Consider the following 23,889-nt stretch of genomic DNA (forward strand, 5'->3'; position numbering starts at 1 on the left):
CTAAAAAGAATGAGCTAAGTTTTAAAGGGAACCAAGGATTCTAAGAGAACTGAAGAGGAATACATTCCAGATATGCGCATTGGACTTAGAGGGTGGCCAATACTCTACTCCTGATGCATATTCATACTCTTCCACAGAGTGACACTGGCCTTGTGGATATTTCAACTTGAATTTATATACTCTTGAAAAAAAGGAATGCAGCTAAATTCTCTGTACCCAAGACGAGAGGAGAAAGCTTTGGTATGTATAATAACTTCACAGTCTGCTGAGCATGTGTAATTCAGGATCACTGATAATACCTTTGCTCCCTTTCTCACTTTTATCCTCTTAAAACCCCTCTCTGAAGGGCTGGCTAGAAGTAAATGAGAACTATCAATTCTCCCCTAAACCCCATTTTCTCTTCTGATATTATAACCAATCAGGTATGGGCCCACACCAACACATACCTAAACTATTATTGGTCTTTCTGCCACATATCTCTCCCTGTTCCAGTCCATCTTCCATTCAACTATAAAAGTAATTTTTCTAAAGAGTAGATTGGATCATGTCACTCTCTACAGTGAACCCTTCCTCCTCCTATCAACTTTTTCAGTCTTCTCATTCTTTAGTATTTTCCTCCCTTCTACTCTTCCCAAAGAATTTTGTAATTCAATGATACTTGCCTTCTTGCTTTCCCTCACACAAGACTTCATTCTCCAGACTCCATGTATTTTCTTTTTTTTCTTATAAATTTTTATTGACAGTACATATGCTTGGGTAATTTTTTGCAACATTATCCCTTGCACTCACTTCTGTTCTGACTTTTTTCCCTTCCCTCCTTTCACCCCCTCCCCTAGATGGCAGGCAGTCTTATACATGTTAAATATGTTATAGTATAGCTTAGATACAATATATGTGTGCAGAACCGAACAGTTCTCTTGTTGCACAGGAAGAATTGGATTCAGAAGGTAAAAATAACCTGGGAAGAAAAACAAAAATGCAAACAGTTCACACTCATTCCCCACAGTTCCTTTTCTGAGTGTGGCTGATTCTGTCCATCAATGATCAATTGGACCTGAATTAGATCTTCTCTTTGTCAAAGAAATCCACTTACATCAAAATACATCCTCATACAGTATTGTTGTTGAAGTGTATAATGATCTCCTGGTTCTGCTCACTTCACTCAGCATGTAAGTCTCTCCAAGCCTCTCTGTAGTCGTCCTGCTGATCATTTCTTACAGAACAATAATATTTTCCATAACATTCATATACCACAATTTACCCAACCATTCTCCAATTGGTGGGCATCCATTTATTTTCTAGTTTCTAGCCACTACAAAAAGGGCTGCCACAAACATATCTCTTTGGGATATAAGCCCAGTAGTAATACTGCTGGGTCAAAGGGTATGCACAGTTTGATAACTTTTTGGGCATAATTCCAGATTGCTCTCCAGAATGGTTGGATTCGTTCACAACTCCACCAACAGTGCATCAGTGTCCTAGTTTCCCACATCCCCTCCAACATTTGTCGTTATTTTTTCCTATCATCTTAGCCAATCTGAGAGATGTGTAGAGGTATCTCAGAGTTGTCTTAATTTATGTTTCTCTGATCAACAGTGATTTGGAATACTCTTTCATATGAGTAGAAATAGTTTCAATTTCATCATCTGAAAATTCAGACTACATGTATTTTCAGTAGCTTTTTCTCATGTCTAGAATTCTCTCTTCATCCCCTTTTGCTGACTTCCCTGTTTTACTCTAAGACTCAGCTAAAATCATATCTACAGGAAGCCTTTCTTGATCCTCCTCAAAGCAAGTCCTTTCCCTCTTGATTATTCCAAATTTATCATGTATGTCTTGTTTGTACCTAGTTGTTTTTGCAGATCTTTCTTTGATTATACTACTTGAAAAAAATTACTGATTATTGTCTTCTTTTTGGAATCCCTAGTATTTAGTACAGTGACATGTACATAATAGGTGCTAAGTAAATATTTATTAATATATCTCATCAGTCTTGGTACTCCCCTTCATCGAAACTTTTTGCTTGTCTTGACTAGACAGTGGGGCCATGAACTTCAAATATCAGAGGAAAGCTCACCTGAGACATTTCATTTTTCACCTAGCTGCATCACTTTGGGATTTCTATGACTGACTTTTCTACCATATCTCTGAATCAACAACTTTCCCCCCTAATTCTCCATCTACTGATTTTCAGCTTCTTTTGTGTGCTGCCTTTCCTCATTAGATTGTAAGCTCTTTGAGAGCAGGAGTTGTCTTTCTTTAAAAAGATATATATATATATATATATGAATATTATGGAATATTATTGTTCTGTAAGAAATGACCAACAGGATGATTACAGAAAGGCCTGGAGAGACTTACACGAACTGATGCTGAATGAAATGAGCAGGACCAGGAGATCATTATATACTTCAACAACAATACTATATGATGACCAGTTCTGATGGACCTGGCCATCCTCAGCAACGAGATCAACCAAATCATTTCCAATGGAGCAGTAATGAACTGAACCAGCTACGCCCAGAGAAAGAACTCTGGGAGATGACTAAAAACCATTACATTGAATTCCCAATCCCTTTATTTATGCCAACCTGCATTTTTGATTTCCTTCACAAGCTAATTGTACAATATTTCAGAGTCTGATTCTTTTTGTACAGCAAAATAACGTTTTGGTCATGTATACTTATTGTGTATCTAATTTATATTTTAATGTATTTAACATCTACTGGTCATCCTGCCATCTAGGGGAGGGGGTGGGGGGGTAAGAGGTGAAAAATTGGAACAAGAGGTTTGGCGATTGTTAACGCTGTAAAGTTACCCATACATATAACCTGTAAATAAAAGGCTATTAAATTAATAAAAAAAAGATATATATATATATATATCACCAGCACTTTAAACCCAGTGTCAGACACATAAAGAGAAATCAGAGAAGTTAGGAAGTGAATGAATATAAGGAAGGAGAGAATTCCAGAGGTGAGGGACAGCCAGTGAAAATGCACAGGGTCAGAAGATGGAATATGTTATATAAGGAACTTGTAGAAGGAGACCAGTGTCACTAAATTATAGAGTTCCTTGGGAGAAAGAAAGGTATAAGAAGACTGAAAAGGTAGGAAGACTCAAAATTGTGAAAGACTTTAAATATCAAATATCAAATTAAATATTTGATCCTAGAGTTGATAGGGTATCACTGGAATTCATCATATAGAGAGCTAATGGAGTCAGTCTGTATTTTACAAAGATCAATTTGATAGGTAAGTAGAGGATGGACTAGAATGGGGAGAGACTTGTGGCAGGGAGACTAATAAACAAGCCATTATAATAGTCTAGGCATGAGGTAATGAGGTAGTATAGTAGCAGTATCAGGAGATGGGGAAGCACATACAAGAAGTGCTACAACAATAACCAGTTATCACTGGTTACCTTTCTGACAAAAAAGGTAAAGGGGAAAGATAAGAAGTATCTGTTAGAAGGATCTACAAACACATTACAACATTAATTTCATGTATATATACCACGAATTAAATTTGTAGTGGGGAATGATTTATGAAATGCTGAGAAAAAAAAGCAAATAAAAGCAACACTAAAAAAATCAGAAATATAGGCAAAATTTTAAAAAATTAAAATATTTATCTTAGTATATGTATCCAGAATCCTGAATATTTAACTTTAATCTTTTAAAGCAGTTACCTTGAAAGATAAAAAAGATAATCAACTGAAACTGAGATGAGCTCGCCACATTCATGAGGCAATCAGACCTAGCTAAGGTTTTGGGAGAGAGATTCTGGTAAAAAGAATGAGATGTCACAAGCATCCTTAGCTTCGATTAGAGATTAGCTACGTTCCTCTAGGCAAGGATCCTGAAATGTTTTAAAGGTCATACTTCAAATTCCCTAAGGTTTCTGTTACCTTAAATCTAGAGTAATTTAGGGGAGGAAGAAAAGACAATTTTTTTAGTAGTTCTCTGAACAACTGCTAATGTAATTAAAAAAAAAAAATCATTAGGCCCTCAATTCTACTGGGGCCAATGTACACGGCTTTGTCATACTTATTTTCCCTTTATTATGTCTGAAAAATCCATTTTAATTCTTGTTCTTCATTCTGGTCTTCTTAGTGTTAGAGATTGGGTGGGTGGGTGGTGGATGGGAGAAAGAAACGAGAATTTTTAAAGTGCTAAGGATGTGCCCTGTACTGTGCTAAGTATTTTACAGACAGAATCTCATTTGATTTTAACAGCAATCCTGGGAGAGAAATGGTATCTCTATGTTGGAGCTGAGGAAATTAGGACACACAGAGGTTAAGTGGTTTGGCCAGGATTATCCAAATAGTAAGTATCTAGCTGAGCCTGGTTTTGAACTCTAGGCTCCTGATTCCAGGAATGCTCTTTAATTTAGTTGAGACCTGCATGATTTCACTAGCATAGAAAAAGTTCTGCATGAAGAAAGTAATGAAGGTTGGTACCTCCTCTGAAATTTACTTACTCCTCTGAAAATTTCTTATAGAGTGATTTGCCCAGTCACAAAGGCAGTAATTGTAAGAGATGGGATTTAAAATAATTTCTTCAATTGAAACTATTTCTAGTCATATGAAAAGATGCTCCAAGTCATTATTAATCAGAGAAATGCAAATTAAGACAACTCTAAGATACCACTACCCACCTGTCAGATTGGCTAAGATGACAGGAAAAAATAATGATGATTGTTGGAGGGGATGTGGGAAAACTGGGACACTGATGCATTGTTGGTGGAGTTGTGAACGAATCCAATCATTTTGGAGAGTAGTTTGGAACTATGCTCAAAAAGTTATCAAACTGTGCATACCCTTTGATCCAGCAGTGTTACTACTGGGATTATATCCCAAAGAGATTATAAAGAAGGGAAAGGGACCTGTATGTGCACGAATGTTTGTGGCAGCCCTTTTTATAGTGGCTAGAAACTGGAAACTGAATGGATGTCCATCAGTTGGAGAATGGCTGAATAAATTGTAGTATATGAATATTATGGAATATTACTGTTCTGTAAGAAATGACCAACAGGATGATTTCAGAAAGGCCTGGAGAGACTTACACGAACTGATGCTGAGTGAAATGAGCAGGACCAGGAGATCATTATATACTTCAACAACAATACTATATGATGACCAGTTCTGATGGACCTGGCCATCCTCAGCAACGAGATCAACCAAATCATTTCCAATGGAGCAGTAATGAACTGAACCAGCTACGCCCAGAGAAAGAACTCTGGGAGATGACTAAAAACCATTACATTGAATTCCCAATCCCTATATTTATGCCCACCTGCTTTTGATTTCCTTCACAAGCTAATTGTACAATATTTCAGAGTCTGATTCTTTTTGTACAGCAAAATAACGTTTTGGTCATGTATACTTATTGTGTATCTAATTTATATTTTAATGTATTTAACATCTACTGGTCATCCTGCCATCTAGGGGAGGGAGTGGGGGGGTAAGAGGTGAAAAATTGGAACAAGAGGTTTGGCAATTGTTAATGCTGTAAAGTTACCCATGCATATAACCTGTAAATAAAAGGCTATTAAAAAAAAAATAAAATCATTTCTTCCTATCTCTTTCCATTAGGTCCTTCTACTTGGTAATATTTAAAACAGCAATCATCTCACAAATGTAGCAATAAAAACAAAATCACATTTCTTTCATAAATGTTTGATGTTTTTTTTAAACTAAAAGTATGGTCAAAGGTCTGATTCTATAAAGACATTAAGCTCCTTATCTATTTCTTAGGTCTAATACATGTGAGTGGATACTCAGACTCTAATTATTACACTAATCCACTTGTTTTAAAGATGTGCATTAGGAGAAACACACAATAGGAGGCTGGTAAGAGACAACTAAGAAACAAAGACCTGAATTCAAATTCCATCTCAGACACTTAGTAGTTGTGTGATCCTAATTAAGTTAATTAATTTTTGCCAGTTTCCTTAACTATAAAATGTTATGTGTGTGTGTATACATATATATATATAAAAAATTTCCTTGGCTATAAAAACTCAAAACAAAAACATCTCCCAGGATCAAATGAAATGATATTTGTAAAGCATTTAACATAACAGAGTTAGTGCTCTTAAGCACATAGTAAGTGTTAAATACTTGTTTCCTTCCCTCCCTTTTAAAGTTGACCCATCACTAAGAACAAGTTACTTTAGAAAATATTTAGCTTTAACATATTGACACGCTTACACTAATCTGCTGAATATACCTTATAATCTTCAAGTTTACATGAGTAATCTTTTTGAGATCTTCTTCCTCATTCTCTCCAGCTTGAAGTGATTTCTCCTTTCTCTCAATTCACTGAGGTATACAGAAAATTCTACTTTGTATTATATTTACTTGTATTTATATCCTATTCTCCTCTATTCTACTTACAGCTCCATGTGATCTGGGGACTAATCTCCCATTGATCTTTATATAGTTATCCATTCCACATCACAACTTTCCCTATCCCAGTTTCTATATATCATGGGTGAACATAAGAAATTAAATGGGAATTTTGGAGTTTTGTGGAAACTGTAGATGATACCTGAGGGCTAGTAGACAACACAGAAAAAGTTTACAAACTAAGAAATGCATAAAATATGTGCATAGTATTGTATGATATCAACATATTTTATCTTTTAATAACAATAATTCAGACTTCTTCTCTGGCAGTAAGAGAGGGTCAAAAAAAGTTTACAGAGATTTTCCACATCAAGAGAGTGCCATGTCCCTAACCCTTATGATAAGGAAGGATAACTATTCCACTAGTACAATGAATCATTTGTATAAACAGCTCAATAAATATTTATTACCTTGAATTAGGCTCTCATTGGCAGAGGCTAGATAGTCCTGTCTTTTTCAACAAAGGTAGATAAAATGCAATAAAATAATTTTAATGTTGCTTTTCACATACATTCTGTTAATGACTTGGGAAAATATTTAGAGAAGCTTGCCTGTTATCTTTGCAGCTTTTTGATCCATTTATGGCCATAAATTACAACATAAAAGTAACTAACATTAAAGATAAAGGAAACTAAAGACAGAGGATTACAATAATGCCACTTTTGAGATTTTAAAAAATAATAGAGGAAAAATTCTCAAATTATTTATTCCATTTGATACAAAGTGGAGTGGTGGAGGCACAGGCTCAAAACTGGTATTTCTGCTTTTATAAGATTACAGGATGTGTCACATGCCTTTCAAGTGGGTAGCACTTATAAAATTTGAAGGTAAACTGACACACCAGACAGTATAAATATTTCAGTTGCTTCAGCAGGTTAAGTCACAGTTTAATCACATCTTCAATCAAGTGTTCCTTTAATACATCTTGCTCCCTTTTATTCTGGATTTGTATTCAACAATTATTTTATTAATTAATTTGATTTTTCCAATTAAACTCTCATTAGGAAGAGAATGTATCTGTATTTCAGCCAAACTGAGCTACTTCTTATAGCATATAAATTACCATATAACATATACAAAGTGAAGGGAGAAAGGTATGAAAGGAATTATAAATTAAACAGTCTACTACCACTTCATAAGCTTATCTATATATGAATAAAAATAAAAAACCACTATCTATGGCAGAAGTTCATAGTTTCTGATTTAGCCTTCTTCCTTATACTTGTCTCTTGAATTGTCTGTAATTATTAAAATCACAATAAAAAAATTAAATAAAAGCATTCCACTTGTCATTTTTAATGCCTTTCCACAAGCGGAATTCATTCTGTTCTTATCTCTGCCTCTTAGAATCCTAGTTTTTTTTTTGTTTTTTTTTTTAAATAAGGGCCAGTTCAAGTGTTATCCCCTAAGTAAGATCTGATCTGAAACCCTAGTTGTTAGTGTTCTTTCTCCCAGAAATTTATGTATATTGACTTTGCACATATCTCTCATTACAGTATTAAGTACATACTGCTTAGGTGCTGACTCCATCAGCTTGCTTGACTAACAAGCTCTCTGGTGTGCAGAAACTAGGGAGTTGCTTTCAAGAAAAATTGTGATGATATATATCTTAGAAAGACTGCAGAGCCTACGCGGACATTCTGTAACTGGTTCTGGATGGCTGATCACATGGTGAGGGGGAGATTTTTTTTTCCCTCCTGTTGGTAAATAATGTAATTGTAGACCTCTTCAAAAAAGCCTGTTAGCTTCAGCTGGTATTTCTTTGATCTATTTGTGTATGAGGGAATTGGGTTATTTTATCTCTCCTGGAACCCAGTGAGAGATCATGTGATAAGAGAAATGGCCTTAGGGCTTTCTTTTCCTCAGAAAGTTTCTTAAGAAACAGGTTTTTTCATTCATTCTTTTATATTCTAGATGCAAGAAGCTAGGTTTCTTCATTATGAAAGCAACCCTCAGGAATACAGCATAAAAACTTAGTGTAGGAATTGCAAAACATCAATGTCCCAAGAAACAAGGAGAAACTTTTGAGAATGACCTTTGGAACCAGCTCAATCAATGGTAGCTAAAACTTGGATTCATTTGGTAGTGATGGTACATCTGAACATAAATTTGGAGGAACCTACCCTATGTGAGAACTGAACTTAGTGCTACACCTCCTCCATCATACACTACATGGTATGAGAAAGAGTATGCCCCAAGAAATTGGAAGAAATGTATATTTATTCTTGCTATATCTCTGAAGTAAACATCTTTTTGTAAAAACTATTAATGTTAATTGGTTAAATGAATCTGAAGGCTAGGCACAGGACCCTACTGATAGTAGTGGGAAGGGGATAGTTAACAGCAGTCTATGGAGGTAGAAAAAACTCCTTTCTGGGTTTTGTGGAAATCTGAGTGGACAAATGTAACTTCCCTGATTCTGAGAAGACTAGAATATTCATGTTACATAAATGTTTTATTTATTTATCTGAGTATATACTCTTTCTCCAATAAAATATAAGCTTCTTGAAGCCAGGGATGTTTGCACTTGTTTTTATATCCTTAGTACTTAGCAAATAATAGATATTTAATAAATTTTCTTTGAAAAAATGAATAGCTGACATAATAATCTGGAAGTTATATCATTCACTGTAAATTAATAAACTGATATTCCATTTAGTGATCTAATGAACTGAATGAGCTTTCCGAAACCTAATCAGCTCTGGGCCTGGGACGCATTAAATTGAGCCCTCTAACCTCCAGAACTGTCTAGAACATTTTTAAGACACTTCATCAGAGTAGCCAGCCAGTTTCTCTTTAACATCTTTTAACAGCAAAATCTTCTGAACCAGAGAGAAAAGTAGTTCTGAAAGACTAGCAATTGGAACTGTGTGTACCATTCCAAATCCGTGTTATTCTAAAATCCTCTCTCCTTTCTGTTGGAACTCTATTCAAATTGTATGTATATGATTCTTCCAATTTATTAGGAAAAGAAGTGCTGATGAATAATGTAATAACTAAGATAAAATGTATTCTTTCCAGTAAATAGTTTTATGACATAATTCTAATTAAATTAATAATATAATTATAGTGGCTGGCTCCCTCCCTTTTGTCTCTAGGGTAAAATAACAAGAACAAACATCCAACAACAACCAAAAACTTCTTAGTCTGGTATGCAGCAAAGCCTCCAACAATCTGGCTCCAATCCACCTTTCCTGCCTCATTTCACCTCACTTCCTTTTATTTACTAAACCACAAAGCCAAACTATACTACTTCTTCGAACTTAACGCCATTTCCTGCCTTCAAAGGGAGAATCCCTCATGCCTTGAATTCACTCAGTCCTCATTATGGTCATTAAGAATTCTCTTCTTTCAAGGCTGCATCTAGGCCCTATCTCCTATGTAAAGCTTTGCCTCATCCCCACCAACAGGAAATCTCTAGCCCTTCAAATTTTCCTACAAGTCCTCTGCACTTTAGATTATCTCTGCACATCTGTATTATACTTATCTGTGTATACATTACGTCCTCTCATTAGAATATAAATACTTTGGTTTTTAAATATTTGTAACCCCAGCACAATACCTTACATATTTTAGGTACATAATAAATGTTTACTAAATTGTACTTATTGGAAAACAAATTGAAAAGGTTACAGGAGAACTGCCATAAACTTGTCAAAGTCAAATGTAATTAAATGGTGAAACTATGTGAAATTTTATTTTCTAATACCTATATTATATACATTAAGAACATAAAGAACAAAAAAAAAAAAAAAAAAAAAAAAGGAAAAGAAAATCTGGAACAAACTGAAGAGGGTTGGTGGTCCCTTTAAGAAATTGATTTGTGATCCTTTCAGATTGATTTTTGATTCAGATTACTCACAGCCCTTCCTGGCTGATGCATTAAGCTTGCACCTTTGATTCACAAATCCTGGTCAAAAGCACCCCTTTGAATTCCAATAGGAGATCTGGGCTTGTCCCAGCCCCCACAGGATCTAAACCAACCTGGGACTCCACCCACGGGCCCCCTTTAGTTAAATCTCTCATTATAAAAAGAACCAAACTAAAATCCTTTGCAGAGAGGTTCCAAACATGTCAGCCCTATGCTTGGCACGCCAAGGGTCTCTGCCCACTGGAATACTGTTTCTAGTGCCTTCTTCTCTTTATCCTCACTTTTTTCCTTAACCAGACTTTAACCTTACTTCTATCCCCATAATAAATCTCTTTTATCAATCTAGGTTTTTGAGTCTGTAAATTCCTTTACAGAGAACTGCTTGCGCCATTAGAAGGGAGTTCCCCAAAACTCTACCCTTGCACCGAATCCTGAGGGGTTACAGGGGAGCCAAACCCCTCCCTTTGATTCTCTGAACCCCAAACCTGCCACTAGACCTTATTTAACTCCCTGACCACAAGAAACCCTAATTTCATTTGGGTTCCCCAAATCTAGACCCCATCAAAATGAAGTATGAAAAGACTAATCCAAATAATAGAATCATATATCTAAAGCTAAAAAAAGACTTTAGGTGAAACTAAATCTGATTATCACTTCCTCAATAAAATGTTTCCTTCCTTCTCCCTCCCCTCCTTTCTCTTCTTTCTCCAGTGTCACAAACTACTTTATAGTCATGATCATTTCTAGTATTAGTGTACCTCTAGTGGCCTTTCCATGATATTAGATAATGAGATCTTAATTGTTATGCTCTTAAAGACATCAAGATAATATAGAAAATTATTATTAAGAAAAGCGGAGTTTCATATAAAAGACAGTGATGTAAAATAATAACTACCATTTATACAGAACTTTAAAGTTTGCAAAGCACTTTACATATATTATCTCACTCTGTCCTCACAACAATCATGTAAGATATTTACTTATTATTCTCCTATTTAGCAGATGAGGACACTGAGGTTGAGAGAGATTAAGTGTTTTGCTCACTGTCACAAAGCCAGTCAGTCTAAAGTAGGATTTGGACTTGGGCCTCCCTGGCTTTAACTACAATATTCTATCCCAGTAAATCAACTACCTGCCTCATAGTGTATACCCTAGCAAATAACAGGGACTATTTGATTTAATCTTTATATTTCCACAGTACAGTGGTCTGAACATAGAAGTTACATATATTTTTTAAAGTAGCTTAAATTGAAAAATATATTCTTATTTGATAATTTGGGAATAATGTGAATGCAGTTAAATTACTATGCTACAGTAGAAAATGATTTCTGTAAATGATTTAACGTCACTTAATTATCAAAAAGAAAACAGGGAGGGGGACACATTTAAGAAAAAAATCAAATCAAATACTTTTCTATTAACTTTTCCCAAACATTACTATTTCATTAAAAAATTATATTCATTACTTTTCCATTAAGAAGGCTTAGAAAAATATTCCTCATGGCTTATTGTTTTCAGAAGGTAAGTTACCTGAAAACAATAAGCAACCAAGCCTTCAAATGATGCCCCATATTGTAATAAGTAGTTGGTGAAGAAAGAAATATATACAATAATTAGAGGCACAGAAAAGAAAAAAGGCACGGTGCTTATTGCACCACCTATTGGTCCAAAATGACAAGTCCTACCTTTTTACAGTAGAAACACTGAAAATGACAGACTAACCTCATTAAAAAAAAAAAAAAATAGAATATTAAGAATACAGTAGATGAGCCTCTGTGCACCATAGCAAATATACCAAAATATAACTTTTGTCAGCTTTTGAAATCTGGTCTATATATAATCAGTTGTAATGACTGTTAAGCTCAAACTCTAATGGCATATCTAGTAAGATTAACCAAGAAGGAGGGTTTATATAAATTATTTTCCTTTCTATAAAGTCTAAGTTAATTAAGCAAATCAGTTTTTGAAAGGCACAAGAAATCTCTAAGAATTATATGGTTGAAGAATATAAATTTTCTTTTTTGGGAGGCATTTTTTTTATTATAGCTTTTTATTGACAGAACATATGCATGGATAATTTTTCAACATTGTCCCTTGCAATCACTTCTGTTCCAACTTTTCCATTCTTTCCCTCCACCCCTCCCTTAGATGGCAGACAGTCTCATATATGTTAAAGTATATCTTAAATATAATATATATGTACATATTTATACAGTTCTCTTGTTGCACAAGAAAAATTGGATTTAGAAAGAAGGCAAAAATAACCTGGGAAGAAAAACAAAAATGCAAGCAGTCCACAAAGAATGCAAATTTTCTTCTTAAGTTACATAAATAAAAAGAAAGTAATTATGAAAACATGTAGCTTTGGCTAAAACCAAATTTGCTTTGCAAAAACAAGATAGTTTATATCAGTTTCAATTATTTATTACATACAATGTCCAAGTGAATCTCTATCACTAGCTTAAGACAATGTTAAAGTAGCACAATACAGTCAGGCAAATGTTCCCCATCTGCTTTAACTTATTATTTTGCTATGAACAAAAATGGGACTTAACAAAAATGATCATCTTATCTAGAATTTCCATATTTGCCTGTAAGGTGCACAGCATATAAGTACCTGGGTGCCTTTTGTCAGGGATACTTGAGTAGAAAATTATACTCTGTGAAATCTATTATATATGTTAAATAAATTTCTTTTGGGTAAGGAAATAATATGATATTGACAAATTAAACTCTCTTGACTGTGGGGAGAGTGTCTCCATTGCATTAAGAAGCTGTCATATTATAAATGAGATAATTTATAGAGCAGAAGATGTTGTTCTGCCAGAAATTATTACGCATTTGTAAACCTTTTAAGTGACAGAGCATTTGAGGTGAGCTAAAAAAAGAAACAATAAATTAACTATGAAAAAAGAATGAAATGTGCAAACCCCTCAAGATGTTTGAAGTGAAAATGTATAATGCAGTCATACTCCCCTTCACCTTCCTGATAAAAATGAAAGGAAATTTATGATTTCGTAAAATATAAAAGGAAGATTATTAAGAACATGGAGGTCTGTTTCAGTAGGCTAGTATTTATGACTTTTCTAGACAAATTAAATGACTTATGATAAAATATCCATTAAGCCAAGTTTTAAAAATGATTAATTTAAAATCAAACTAGTACAATATAAAGAAAAAGATTGTTTTTGTTATCAGCAATTTTTTGACTCAGAAATTCAACTGAAAAATACAATCTGTTACTAAAATAGTGTGTTTATATGTTTCTATTCAACTATTCTATTATCTATGATATTCAAAAATAATGCTTTCTTTTAAAAGAAAAGGGGGGGGGGCAATAGCTCATTAAGTAAGTTCATTAGATAAACAGATAAGGTTCTAACACATAATTACTAAAACCACAGCAAATTGTTAAGTAAGGGACAGTTTCTCAGTTTTATTGAGGTAACCCAGGGTTACCTGTATGCTTGTGCTTAGTAGCATCTTTCAATAATGTGAGGTTTGATTTAGAATTTTCTAAATAGAATTATACAGGTAGGTTTTAATCTCTGTTTCTGAGAAGTTTATATGAAATCTGAGTCATATTTTAAAATCAATCAATCATCAACTAGAAAATGGTTGAACATGTTATGATACATAATTGTAATGCAATACTTTTTGTATAATGAGGGTGGTTTCAGAAGAACCTGAGAAGATTTATATGAAGTTACATAAAGTAAAGTGAGCAGAAGTAAAAGAATATTGCATATAGTAATAGCAAAGTTGTAACAACAATCAATTAAAAAATTTAGCCCCTCTGATCAATATAGTGATTCACAATAATTCCAAAGGATTCATAATGGAAAAATGCTTCATCTCTAAATAGAAATGGATTTACATGAATATAGATTGAAGCACATTTTTATTTTTATTTCTTTAATTTTCCTGCTTTTTGTAATATAAAGTTAATATATAAATGTTTTGCATGACTTCATGTGTATAATGGGTATCAAATTTCTCTCCTCAGTGGATAGAGTAGGGAGTAGAAGAAGAAAGAGAATTTGGAATTGAAAATAATTTTTTAAAAAAAGTTCTTGGATAGCTTTTATTGGAAAGAATCATATAGTAAAACCACTGAAGGAACAAAACAAAATAAATTGAACTTAATATTCAGATCAGTAAGGATTTAATAAACAGCCAGTTACTATGTGCTAAACATGAGCTTCTGACCTGAATAGACAAAGAAAAAATAAAAGTCCCTATTGAGAAGGTGGAGAAGGGAAGAAACAATACTCAAAGTGATATTTACAAAATTTAGACAGAATAAATACAAAATAACTCCATTAGGGATAGATCTGAGAGGGGAAAACACTCAATGGAAACAGCAAGAAAAATTGGCTGAAGGAAGTCGCACCTGAATGGTTCTTTGAAGCCAGAAATTTTACTAAGACATGTGAAATGTCAATATGGAGAATCATAAGAAGGTCAGTTTGTCTGACCAGTATGTGGAAAGTAAAATAAAATAAGACTGCAAAAGTAGGTGGTAAACAGATAGTGGAAGGCTTAAAATGCCAGGCTGAGGAGTTTGAATTTTATTCCCATAGCAATAGGAAGCATTGAAGATATTTGAGCAGAATCAGAGCTGTGCTTTAGTAATAGTTTTTCACTTGGATAAAGGATGAATTGGACGAGGGGGAAAAGAATGAAGGTAGTAGGCTCATTCAAGAATCTAACAGAACATTTCAGATTGGTGATAATGAGAGTCTGAGATAACAGCAACAACATTTCAATATAATAAAATAACTAAATAATAACTAAATAACTAAATAAAACAACAACATTTCAATATAATAAAACAACTATAGGTCATTATAGCACTTAAAGTACTTTACATATATATTAGGCATCTTGGTGGTACGGTGATAAGAGTGCTGGAGTCATTTAGAAGTGCATCCAAATCCAGACTCAGACACTTATACCTCTATTTGCTTTATTTTCCTCAACTCAACAGTACCACTCTCAGGATTTCTGTAAGGATCAAATGATTTTATTTATAAAGTGCTTTGCACAGTGCCTGCCACTTAGTAAGTACTTAGTAAATATTTGACCCCTCCCCTTTAAAATTGAACAATTATGAGAAACTAATTACTTTAAAACATATTTAGCCTCAATATATTATGGCTTGTTGGTGTCCCTTCTGCCTATTATCCCCAATTTATAGAAACCCGGGTTCTGGAGGTGAGGAATCCAAGGTTGAGAGAGGGATTGGAAGCCAGACTGCAAGGAGCTAAGAAGTGAATGTGAAATAAGAAAATGGAGGTAGCAGGATTTCATAAGAGACTGATATGAACCATTATCAACAAAGCCAACGTTAGGAACCCTAACCTGTTCTGACTATGTAGCAATTTAGGGAGATAGATGGCAAAGGAAAATATTACTGGTAAAGTAGTACTGAGAAATCAAACTAAAATAGTAGAATGGAGTAATATGGGGAGGGGGGGGTAAATTGGTCAGCCAATCAAAAAGAATTTATTAAGCACCTATTAAATGCCAGGCATTGAGGTAAGTGTTAAAGACTTAAAGGCAGGTAAAAATAGCAGTTGCTCTCAAGAAGCTAAAATTCTAATGGGGAGGAAAGTATGTAAACAACTATGCACAATAAGATATGTACAGGGTATATTGCTGATAATCTCAAAGGGAAAGTACTAGCATTTAAGGAGACCTTAAAAGGCTTCTTGCAGAAGTTAGAATTTTATCTGAGACTTGAAGAAAGCTAGAGCAACCAGGCAGCAGAGATGAAGGATGAGAGAATTCTGGGTGTGCAGGATAATCAGTGAAATTACACAGAGTTGGGGGACCAGAGTTGTATATGAAAAACCCAAAAGAGACCACTATCTGAGAACGTGAAAGGAAGTAAAGTGAAGAGAAAGAGAAAGCTAGGATGGGGCCAGGTTATGAATTGCTTTAAAAATTTAGCAAAGAATTTTATATTTGATCCTTGAGATAAGAGGGAATCAGAAGTTTACTGAATAAGGAGGTGACTTAGTCAGACCTGTGGTTCAGGAAGGTCACTTAGGTAGCTCAAAGTAAGATAGACTGAAATATGAAAAATACTTAGAACAGAGAGACTAACTAGAAGGCTAATGCAATAACTCAATTATGAGGTAAGGGTTTTCCACTAGGATAATAACAGAGTCAAAGGAGAAAAGGAAGCAAATACAAGAGATGCTGATAAGGTTGGTGGCAACTGATTAGATATTATGGGAAGACTGAAGAGTTGAGGATAAATCTTAGGCTGCCAGCCTAGATGGCCGGGAGAATGATGTTACTTAAAAAGAAAGGGAAGATGGATATAGTCTGACATGAATTTTAGTTTTTAGAAGTCCATATATCAAAGGGTTTGGTAGAAGAATTTTGTTCAGTTATTTTCCAGTTGTGCCTCACTTTTCTTGACCCCATTTGAAATTTTCTTGGCAAAGAGAGGAGAGTGATTTGTCATTTCCTTTTCTAGCTCATTTTACAAATGAGGAACTGAGGTAAAGTGGCTTGCTCAATGAGGTCATACAGCTGGTAAATGTCTGAGGCTAGATTGGAACTCAAGAAGATGAATCATCCTAACTTCAGGTCTGGAACTCTATATTCACTGAGCCACTCTAACTTGCTGCCCAGCATTGAAAGGATGCACTATTTTAGCTTTGTCTTTGTATCCCAAGCAGTTAGTAAATCCTTGTGGAGTCTTTAGCTGATCTCAAAAAAAGGAAAGGAGGTCCATCAAGGAGATATAGGGGAAATTCTACGAACAAAGAAGAAAATAATTTTAATGAAGAGGAGAAACTGGAATTGTCTGAAGAGATCACTGGAGATACACAGGGAACTCGTCAATCAACTTAAATTTTTAAAGGGTGAGGAAAGAAAATCTGAAGGCAAAAGCAGATAATAGAGGATGAATAAAAGAGCATGCTATAACTCTATAAAAATGGTATCAAATCTACTAAAAATCAGGATGAGCTGGAGCTGGCAAAGGGAACCAAAGGCATCAAAAAGATTTGTTCTTTTAGAGCTATATAACCTGGAGTCTCAAATAAGAAGTGAAGCACTTCTGGGGCCAGATGTGATGATGATCATTGACTAGAGAGAGAAGGTAGTACTGTCCAGTTTTTATTTTGCTTCTACTTTCTCTGTCAAGAAGAGTGACCTTTCCACTGGAAATAACTGATGACAGTAAGTTAATATAGTACCAGACCTATGCTATAGTTTTTACAATTATTATTGAATTTTATCCTCATTCTAACAAGTAAGGATTTTATAGATGAGGAAACTGAGGCAGACAGTGGCAAAGTGACATTTCCAAGGTCACAGCTAGCAAATGTCTGAGACCATATTAGAACTCAGATTTTCCTGACTCAGGCCTAGTGCTCTATCAACTGTGCCACTCAGCAGCTTACTAAGTAAGCATATAATAAAAGAGAGAATCTATTTGCCCTTGATGAATTCAAGTAAGCCTTACACAGATGAAATATTTCCTTAGTTACTTAAGAGAATTTATGCATGTGATTGCTGAATAATCATCATAGTTGAAAAATTATGGAGAATAAGTAAGCTACATAGCAGAAAAAGAACAAATACTTTCCAAGTTTTCAAAAAAGCCTATAAAGAACAGGCCAATGCACTTGATTTTAATTCCCAGGAAAGGTGTGGTCAGAGAGCAGTTTGTTTGAAAAAGATCTCAGGGTTTTAGTGAACTGTGAGTTCATTGTGAATCAGTGGCGGTAGCTAAAAGAGCAAACATATGGCAATTGAGAAGCAAAGCTCTCTTTGGAATACAGGCATGATAGTTGTTCTAGACCACACCAGGAGTAGTGTGTTTAGTTCAGAGTGCCACATTTTAAAGAGAACATTAATGAGCTAGAGATTGTCCAGAGGATGGTGAAGGGCTCTGAATCCATATCATGTAAAGAAAGACTGAAGGAATCTGAGATGTTCAGTTTAGTGAAGATTCAGGAGGCATCTGATAACTGTCTTCGAATATCTGAATGTAATGAGTAAAAGGGATTAGATTTGTTCCGCTTGAATCTTGAGGATAAAATGAAGAACAGAAGAACAAATTGGCAAGGAGAAAAACTTAGATTTGCTGTCAGAAACAATTTCTAGTGATTGGGAGACGGTGGTACCTCCAGCTTGGAGGTCCTTAGGCATTGTCTAGATAGCTACATGTAGGGTTTTTTTCTTCTAAAGGTTGGACTAAATGCCTGCTTAGGTTTCTTCTAAGACTCAAATTCTGTACGATTATATGACCTGAAGTCATGATTTTTTTAAATCATGGTTTTAGGAATGAAGCAAGAGAATGGTTTGAGAACAGGAAATTGTGATTAAAGGGTGATTTTAGAGTTTGAGATTTTGGACAAAGAAGAGTTTTAGAGAATTAGTTAGATTAGGTAAAAATTGTAGCCATCTTTTTTGGTGTCTGAGATAAAGTGGAGACCTGTGGAAGATGAGGATTTTAACAAACTGGAAGGTAAGAATTCAAGGGCATTTAGGATTTTGCCCTAAGGTCAGTGAAGATATAAGGAAAGTAATCCGTAGTAGCCAGATGATAACAAGAATTTAAAAAGTTTGATAAAATTGGAGAATGAGAACTTTAAGGGAATCTCCTTGTAGTGGAATAGTAATGGCAAAGTAATAGTCTGAAAGTGGCTTTTTGTAGCAAGGAGTAATTTAACTTCTCTATCTGTCCCTATATAAGTACATGCATCATTTCCATACTAGCTCTTATTACACACCACTGTAAAATGTACTTCTTGAACGTAACACCTCACGAGGTAAATCCTCTACTGCCATGCTTCCAAGTTTTTGTTTCATAAATTCCTTTCCTTCACCTCTTCCCTAGCCTTATTCTCTCTAAGCTCATTTCCCCTCCCTTCTCTCATTTTCTTACATCTCCCAGTTCATCATCTCTGTTCTAGTTCACTTTTCTGTAAACACAGTCTTGACTCTATAATTAGCTAGTTTCCCCCCCACCAGGAACACTCTCCTTTGCCTTTTGCTTTTTCCTCAGTTTTCTCCCCATTTATATTCTCACCCAAGATTCAAAATACAGATTAATTCATTTCAATTTTTAAAAAATCTACATTTAACACTATTATGTGCTAGGATTTGTACTAACTGCAGGGTGTACAAAGAGCAATGTTACTTCTTTCACAAATTCTTCCTCAATTCCTACAAGTCAGAAATTGTATTTCAGCTTGATTCAATAAGCATTTATTAAATACCAACTGTCTTTTCCTCCTCAGAATTTTCATAGAACTTCAAATCAAAAAATATATTTTAAAAACCTATAATCTGCATGGTATCTTGCTAAGTAAGCACTGGGGATACAAGGGAAAAACAATCTCTGCTCTCAAGAAGCTCACATCATACTTATGTTCCATTATATAAATTTGAATATATGTGCTATCTCTCATAAAACATTTTAAACTCCTTAAAGAAGCAAGGGAATAGTTATATTTTCATTCTACATCCCTCAGTACCTAGTACTGCATTTTACTTGTAAAAGACTATTAATAAATATTAGTTGGATGGATGAATGATTTCAGTTATATTTACAGAAGTTATATAATACTAGAACATGTTATTAAGGGAAGCTTTACAATCTTCTCCCATCAGAGTTTTGAAAATCACACAGGAGAACTTCTTTCCAGGATAGCTTAGACCAGAGATTCTTTACCTGGGGTTCATGAACTTTTTTTTTTTTAAATAAGTATTTTGATAACTATATTTCAATATGATTTGTTCTTTTGTAATCCTATGTATTTTATTTTTATGCATATAAAATTTTATTCTGGGTATTCTGAAGAACCTATAAATTTCAACAGAAACCTGCCAAAGGGATCCATGACACATTAGAAAAGATTAAATACCTCTCATTTAAACACAGTTTTATTTGGAAATCAGGCATGGTCAATTTAGATATGTACTAAAAGATCTCTTTCAGTACAGTGGTAGTAAATAATTCAATTCAATTATATTTAATTTCCTAGAATGAACATAATATTTTTTTTGATTCTAAAAAGTCTCATCATCTCTTTTAGTTTTCTCATTTCGGTGGATATAATTTTCTCTGAGTTACAAATTAGAAATAGGAAATCTGAGGATAATAAAATTAAAGTTCTTTTAAAATATAGCATTTCCTATATTATTCCTCTATTTCTTCGACCTGTTTCTAATTTCTGACTCTATCTCAGATTAAACTATGAATTATCACAAATACTCTATGATACATATCTGTTTGTTAATTGTCTACTGAGGGACTGCAATGGAGAAAGTCAGCAAAGAACCTAGAATATATAGAAAAAAATAGACCTGAGATTTGACCCTCCATCTAAAATAGGTAAGAATTCATCCCATCTTTGTAAGTTTTTATCTATAATTTTAAGAAATTCTTATAATTTTAATCTTTTAATTAAGAACTCTTTATAAGCTCCCAAATAGGGGTCAAACAAACCATCTGACTTAGGATCATTTATCCCAGAGTTACAGAGTTATGAGTAAGCAAGATTTAGATAAGATGAATTGGCATTCTTTACACTGAATTTTCTGGTCTCCAGAATCGAACAGAGGTCAAACAAATGAAAATAACTTATTTCAGGGTCACCCAGTTGGAGTAGGTAAATGTAAGTTTAGGAGATGTTACCAAACTCCCAAATTACAAAGGTAGGGATTTCTCCCTTACCAATATAGTTAACCTTATCAGACATTAGGATAAACATATTTCTTATAGGAGAAACAAAAGCAACTAATTTGCTCTCCATGCTAAGACATTTATTACTATAAACTTTTAAGGAACATGTAAGCTAATAAATTTTTAAAAGGTTGCTTTAAAAATCAAAGTATTATAATAACTTACCTATGTTATAGTATCTCTTTAGCTCTGTACGCCTAATCTCTTTTAATTGATTGTTTTTTCTCTTTTTTTTCTCTTCATCGGTTAAATATTCTACCTCCTCCACAGGAATACTGCAATTATCTTGTTCTGAAATAACTGCTTTAGCATCTTCTTTTCCAGCCTGAGTCTTAGTAGTTGTGGTGCTGCGAGAATTGGCTGATGCTGTCTCAGCATTTTGTTTGGCTTGCTTTTTCTTTTTCAACCTAGGAGGGGATGAAAAACATCATTAGAAATGAACTACTTTGTCCAACTTTATTGATTTACTTTTTTGCTCTTCATAGGTTTCTGGAAAAATTAACCTACATATTAACCTATTTTTAATTTGTTAATTCACATACTGAAGTCCTTTCATATATTGTTCTCAGTTATATGTTCCTGCTAATTACATTTACCTTCCCCATTCGCAACTATTAAATTCTTATAATGCTAAAATGCTGAACTCCTTCTATCTTATTTTTAAAAAATTCTATGAAAGGGTGCATTTTTTAGGCCTGAAGAAAAATAAAAATTTTTCTCAAGATACAATTTTTTTCCAAAAGATACAATTTTTGCTTAGAGATAATAAATTCTCTTTTATATTCTCACAACAGAGATTTCTTATACAAAGTATAAGTTCAGAATTAATGTGTTTGGATTTTTTTGAAAAGTTTCCTTAACTACCAAGTGAAGTGGAGAAGGAGAGAAATAGCAGACCATTCCAATAGCTTTGCTAAAAAAATTCCAAAAGGGATCATGAAGAGCAGACATCAGTAAAAACTTCTTTCCAGAATGGTTGGCTTAATTCATAATTCCACCTATCCCATACTAGAATGCTTCTCTCCTCCCTTAGCTCTTAAAAGATTGATTACTCTCACCTTTTGCTGTCTTTTACAATTTGCTGGGTATAAGGTGAAACTTCAGAATTGTTTTGATTTGAATTTACTTATAAACTGTTTTGATGAATCATTCATACAGATGCTATTAATTGTTTACAATTCTTTTGAGAAACATTTCTTCACATCCTTTGACTACTTAACTTAAATGAGTAAAAAATTAAGACAGAGTTGTTTTTTCATAAATTTAGACATAGTCAGCATTTCAGTTCCTCTTCTACATTTTCCTTTGTTCTTCTGAGTACGTGTGCTAATGGAAAAAATGTGGTAAGTAGAAACAAGTCAATGGAATTAGTTGATAAGCAATGAATTGTAGGGTTGAGATTTGCCAATGACTTGCTTTGAAGTGAGAGATAAATTACTCCAACAATCTGTTTTAATATTTTTATTCATAAAGTTGAGGTGATTAAGTTTGTCTCTTCACAACTCATAGTGATGACATGAGGATGAATTAAATTTTATAGTACTTGTAAACTATTTTGACTTCCTTAGGTAAAAGTAATGAATTCCAACAATTAATTATGTTGCTTTTATTCATTGTTTTGCAATCAATTATCTCCTTTTTTTTTAAACTGGTTAATAAATGAGTAAGTTGCTTGGGGGTATAATGTACATCAGATAACCTTTCTTCCCATCAATGAAGACCAGTTATTATTTTTCTTGGCTATCTAAAAAAAAAAAAAAGAAAGAAAATTCCAGAATAGACAATAGGAGTATTGTGAAAGAATCATATTCAAGAAATAGTGAATAAATACTTTTCTCTTTTATATCATGAGTCAAATATGGAAGTATTACTTTGGTAAAAGAAAGGGTAGATCTTTTTGATTAAGTGAGTCACATAAAATCCCCAAATAAAACAACTTTTCTTTTTTTTCCCTACATTAAAATCTGGATTATTGTATAAGACTGAAATTAAAACTTAGTATCATTGACACCATGGATACAAGCAAACCAGTGAGTAAAGAGTTCTGGAGAAGAAGTTTCTCTACAAAAAAGTGACAGTGTCATACAGAATATTTCCACTACTGTATTAATTAGTTTTGCTATGAACTTTTGTTACCCTTAATGACCAATAAAAACAAATATCAATTGAACCTGGATTTCCCCCCTTCAAAGAATAACTCTTTTAGGACGGGAAAAAGAAGATAAAGACTATTTCAATTCAGTTGGAAATTTTTAGTTATTTAACAATGCTAATAATTTTTTTTTTACTTCAAACTCAAAGTCATATATAAGTGACTGCCTTCCTTTGTGCTCAATATAATTAAATTTGTCTCCAGGGCATATGTTTTTAATGAATTATCACTAAGATATGTGTAGAGAGAGGGTCTCTAAAAAAACACTAAGAAATGGTAAATTCCTTCACTTCTTTTGTTCCTCTCTCCCTCCACAGAAAATTTTAGTCATAAATCTGCAAACCTCAAAAAGTCATACTTTCACAAAGAACGGCAAAATAGCACTGATACCAAACTATTTATTCAAGAGAAGTTTTAAAGTTCAATTTGGATATTTTCATAATTAGTTAACTCTTATTTTAAAAGGAAACATGGTATTTCACCTTCAACTCTCCTCACCCTCCTATTTATCAGCAGTATTAGGAAAAGTTTGAAACTAAAAACAAAACAAAACAATGAGCACAACTGCAAAAAAAAATTCCTCCTCCCAGGGAGATATTTTAAAGGATCTTTAAACTACATTTTTCTTTAAGAGGAGCCCTTCAAGGATCTTACTTACACTCTGATAACCAAGTAATGTCTTAACTACTTATAACATAATTAGTAAAATGACTCCTCAGATGTTAACAGAATTGTTAC

At 33.8% G+C, this 23,889-nt stretch overlaps 1 protein-coding gene across 6 annotated transcripts in view; it reads right to left on the reverse strand.

The window, feature by feature from the left end:
- NCOA7 (nuclear receptor coactivator 7) overlaps positions 1-23,889 on the reverse strand; it is a 156,390-nt gene that overhangs the window by 61,252 nt on the left and 71,249 nt on the right. For all 6 annotated transcript variants that reach the window (XM_003769414.4, XM_031964313.1, XM_031964316.1 and 3 more), the window contains one exon: positions 21,165-21,406. In XM_003769414.4, the coding sequence (XP_003769462.1) occupies positions 21,165-21,406 (242 nt within the window). The remainder of the gene's footprint in view (positions 1-21,164; positions 21,407-23,889) is intronic.

This window comes from Sarcophilus harrisii, chromosome 4, assembly GCF_902635505.1.
Source record: "Sarcophilus harrisii chromosome 4, mSarHar1.11, whole genome shotgun sequence".
NCBI classification, from domain to species: Eukaryota; Metazoa; Chordata; class Mammalia; order Dasyuromorphia; family Dasyuridae; genus Sarcophilus; species Sarcophilus harrisii.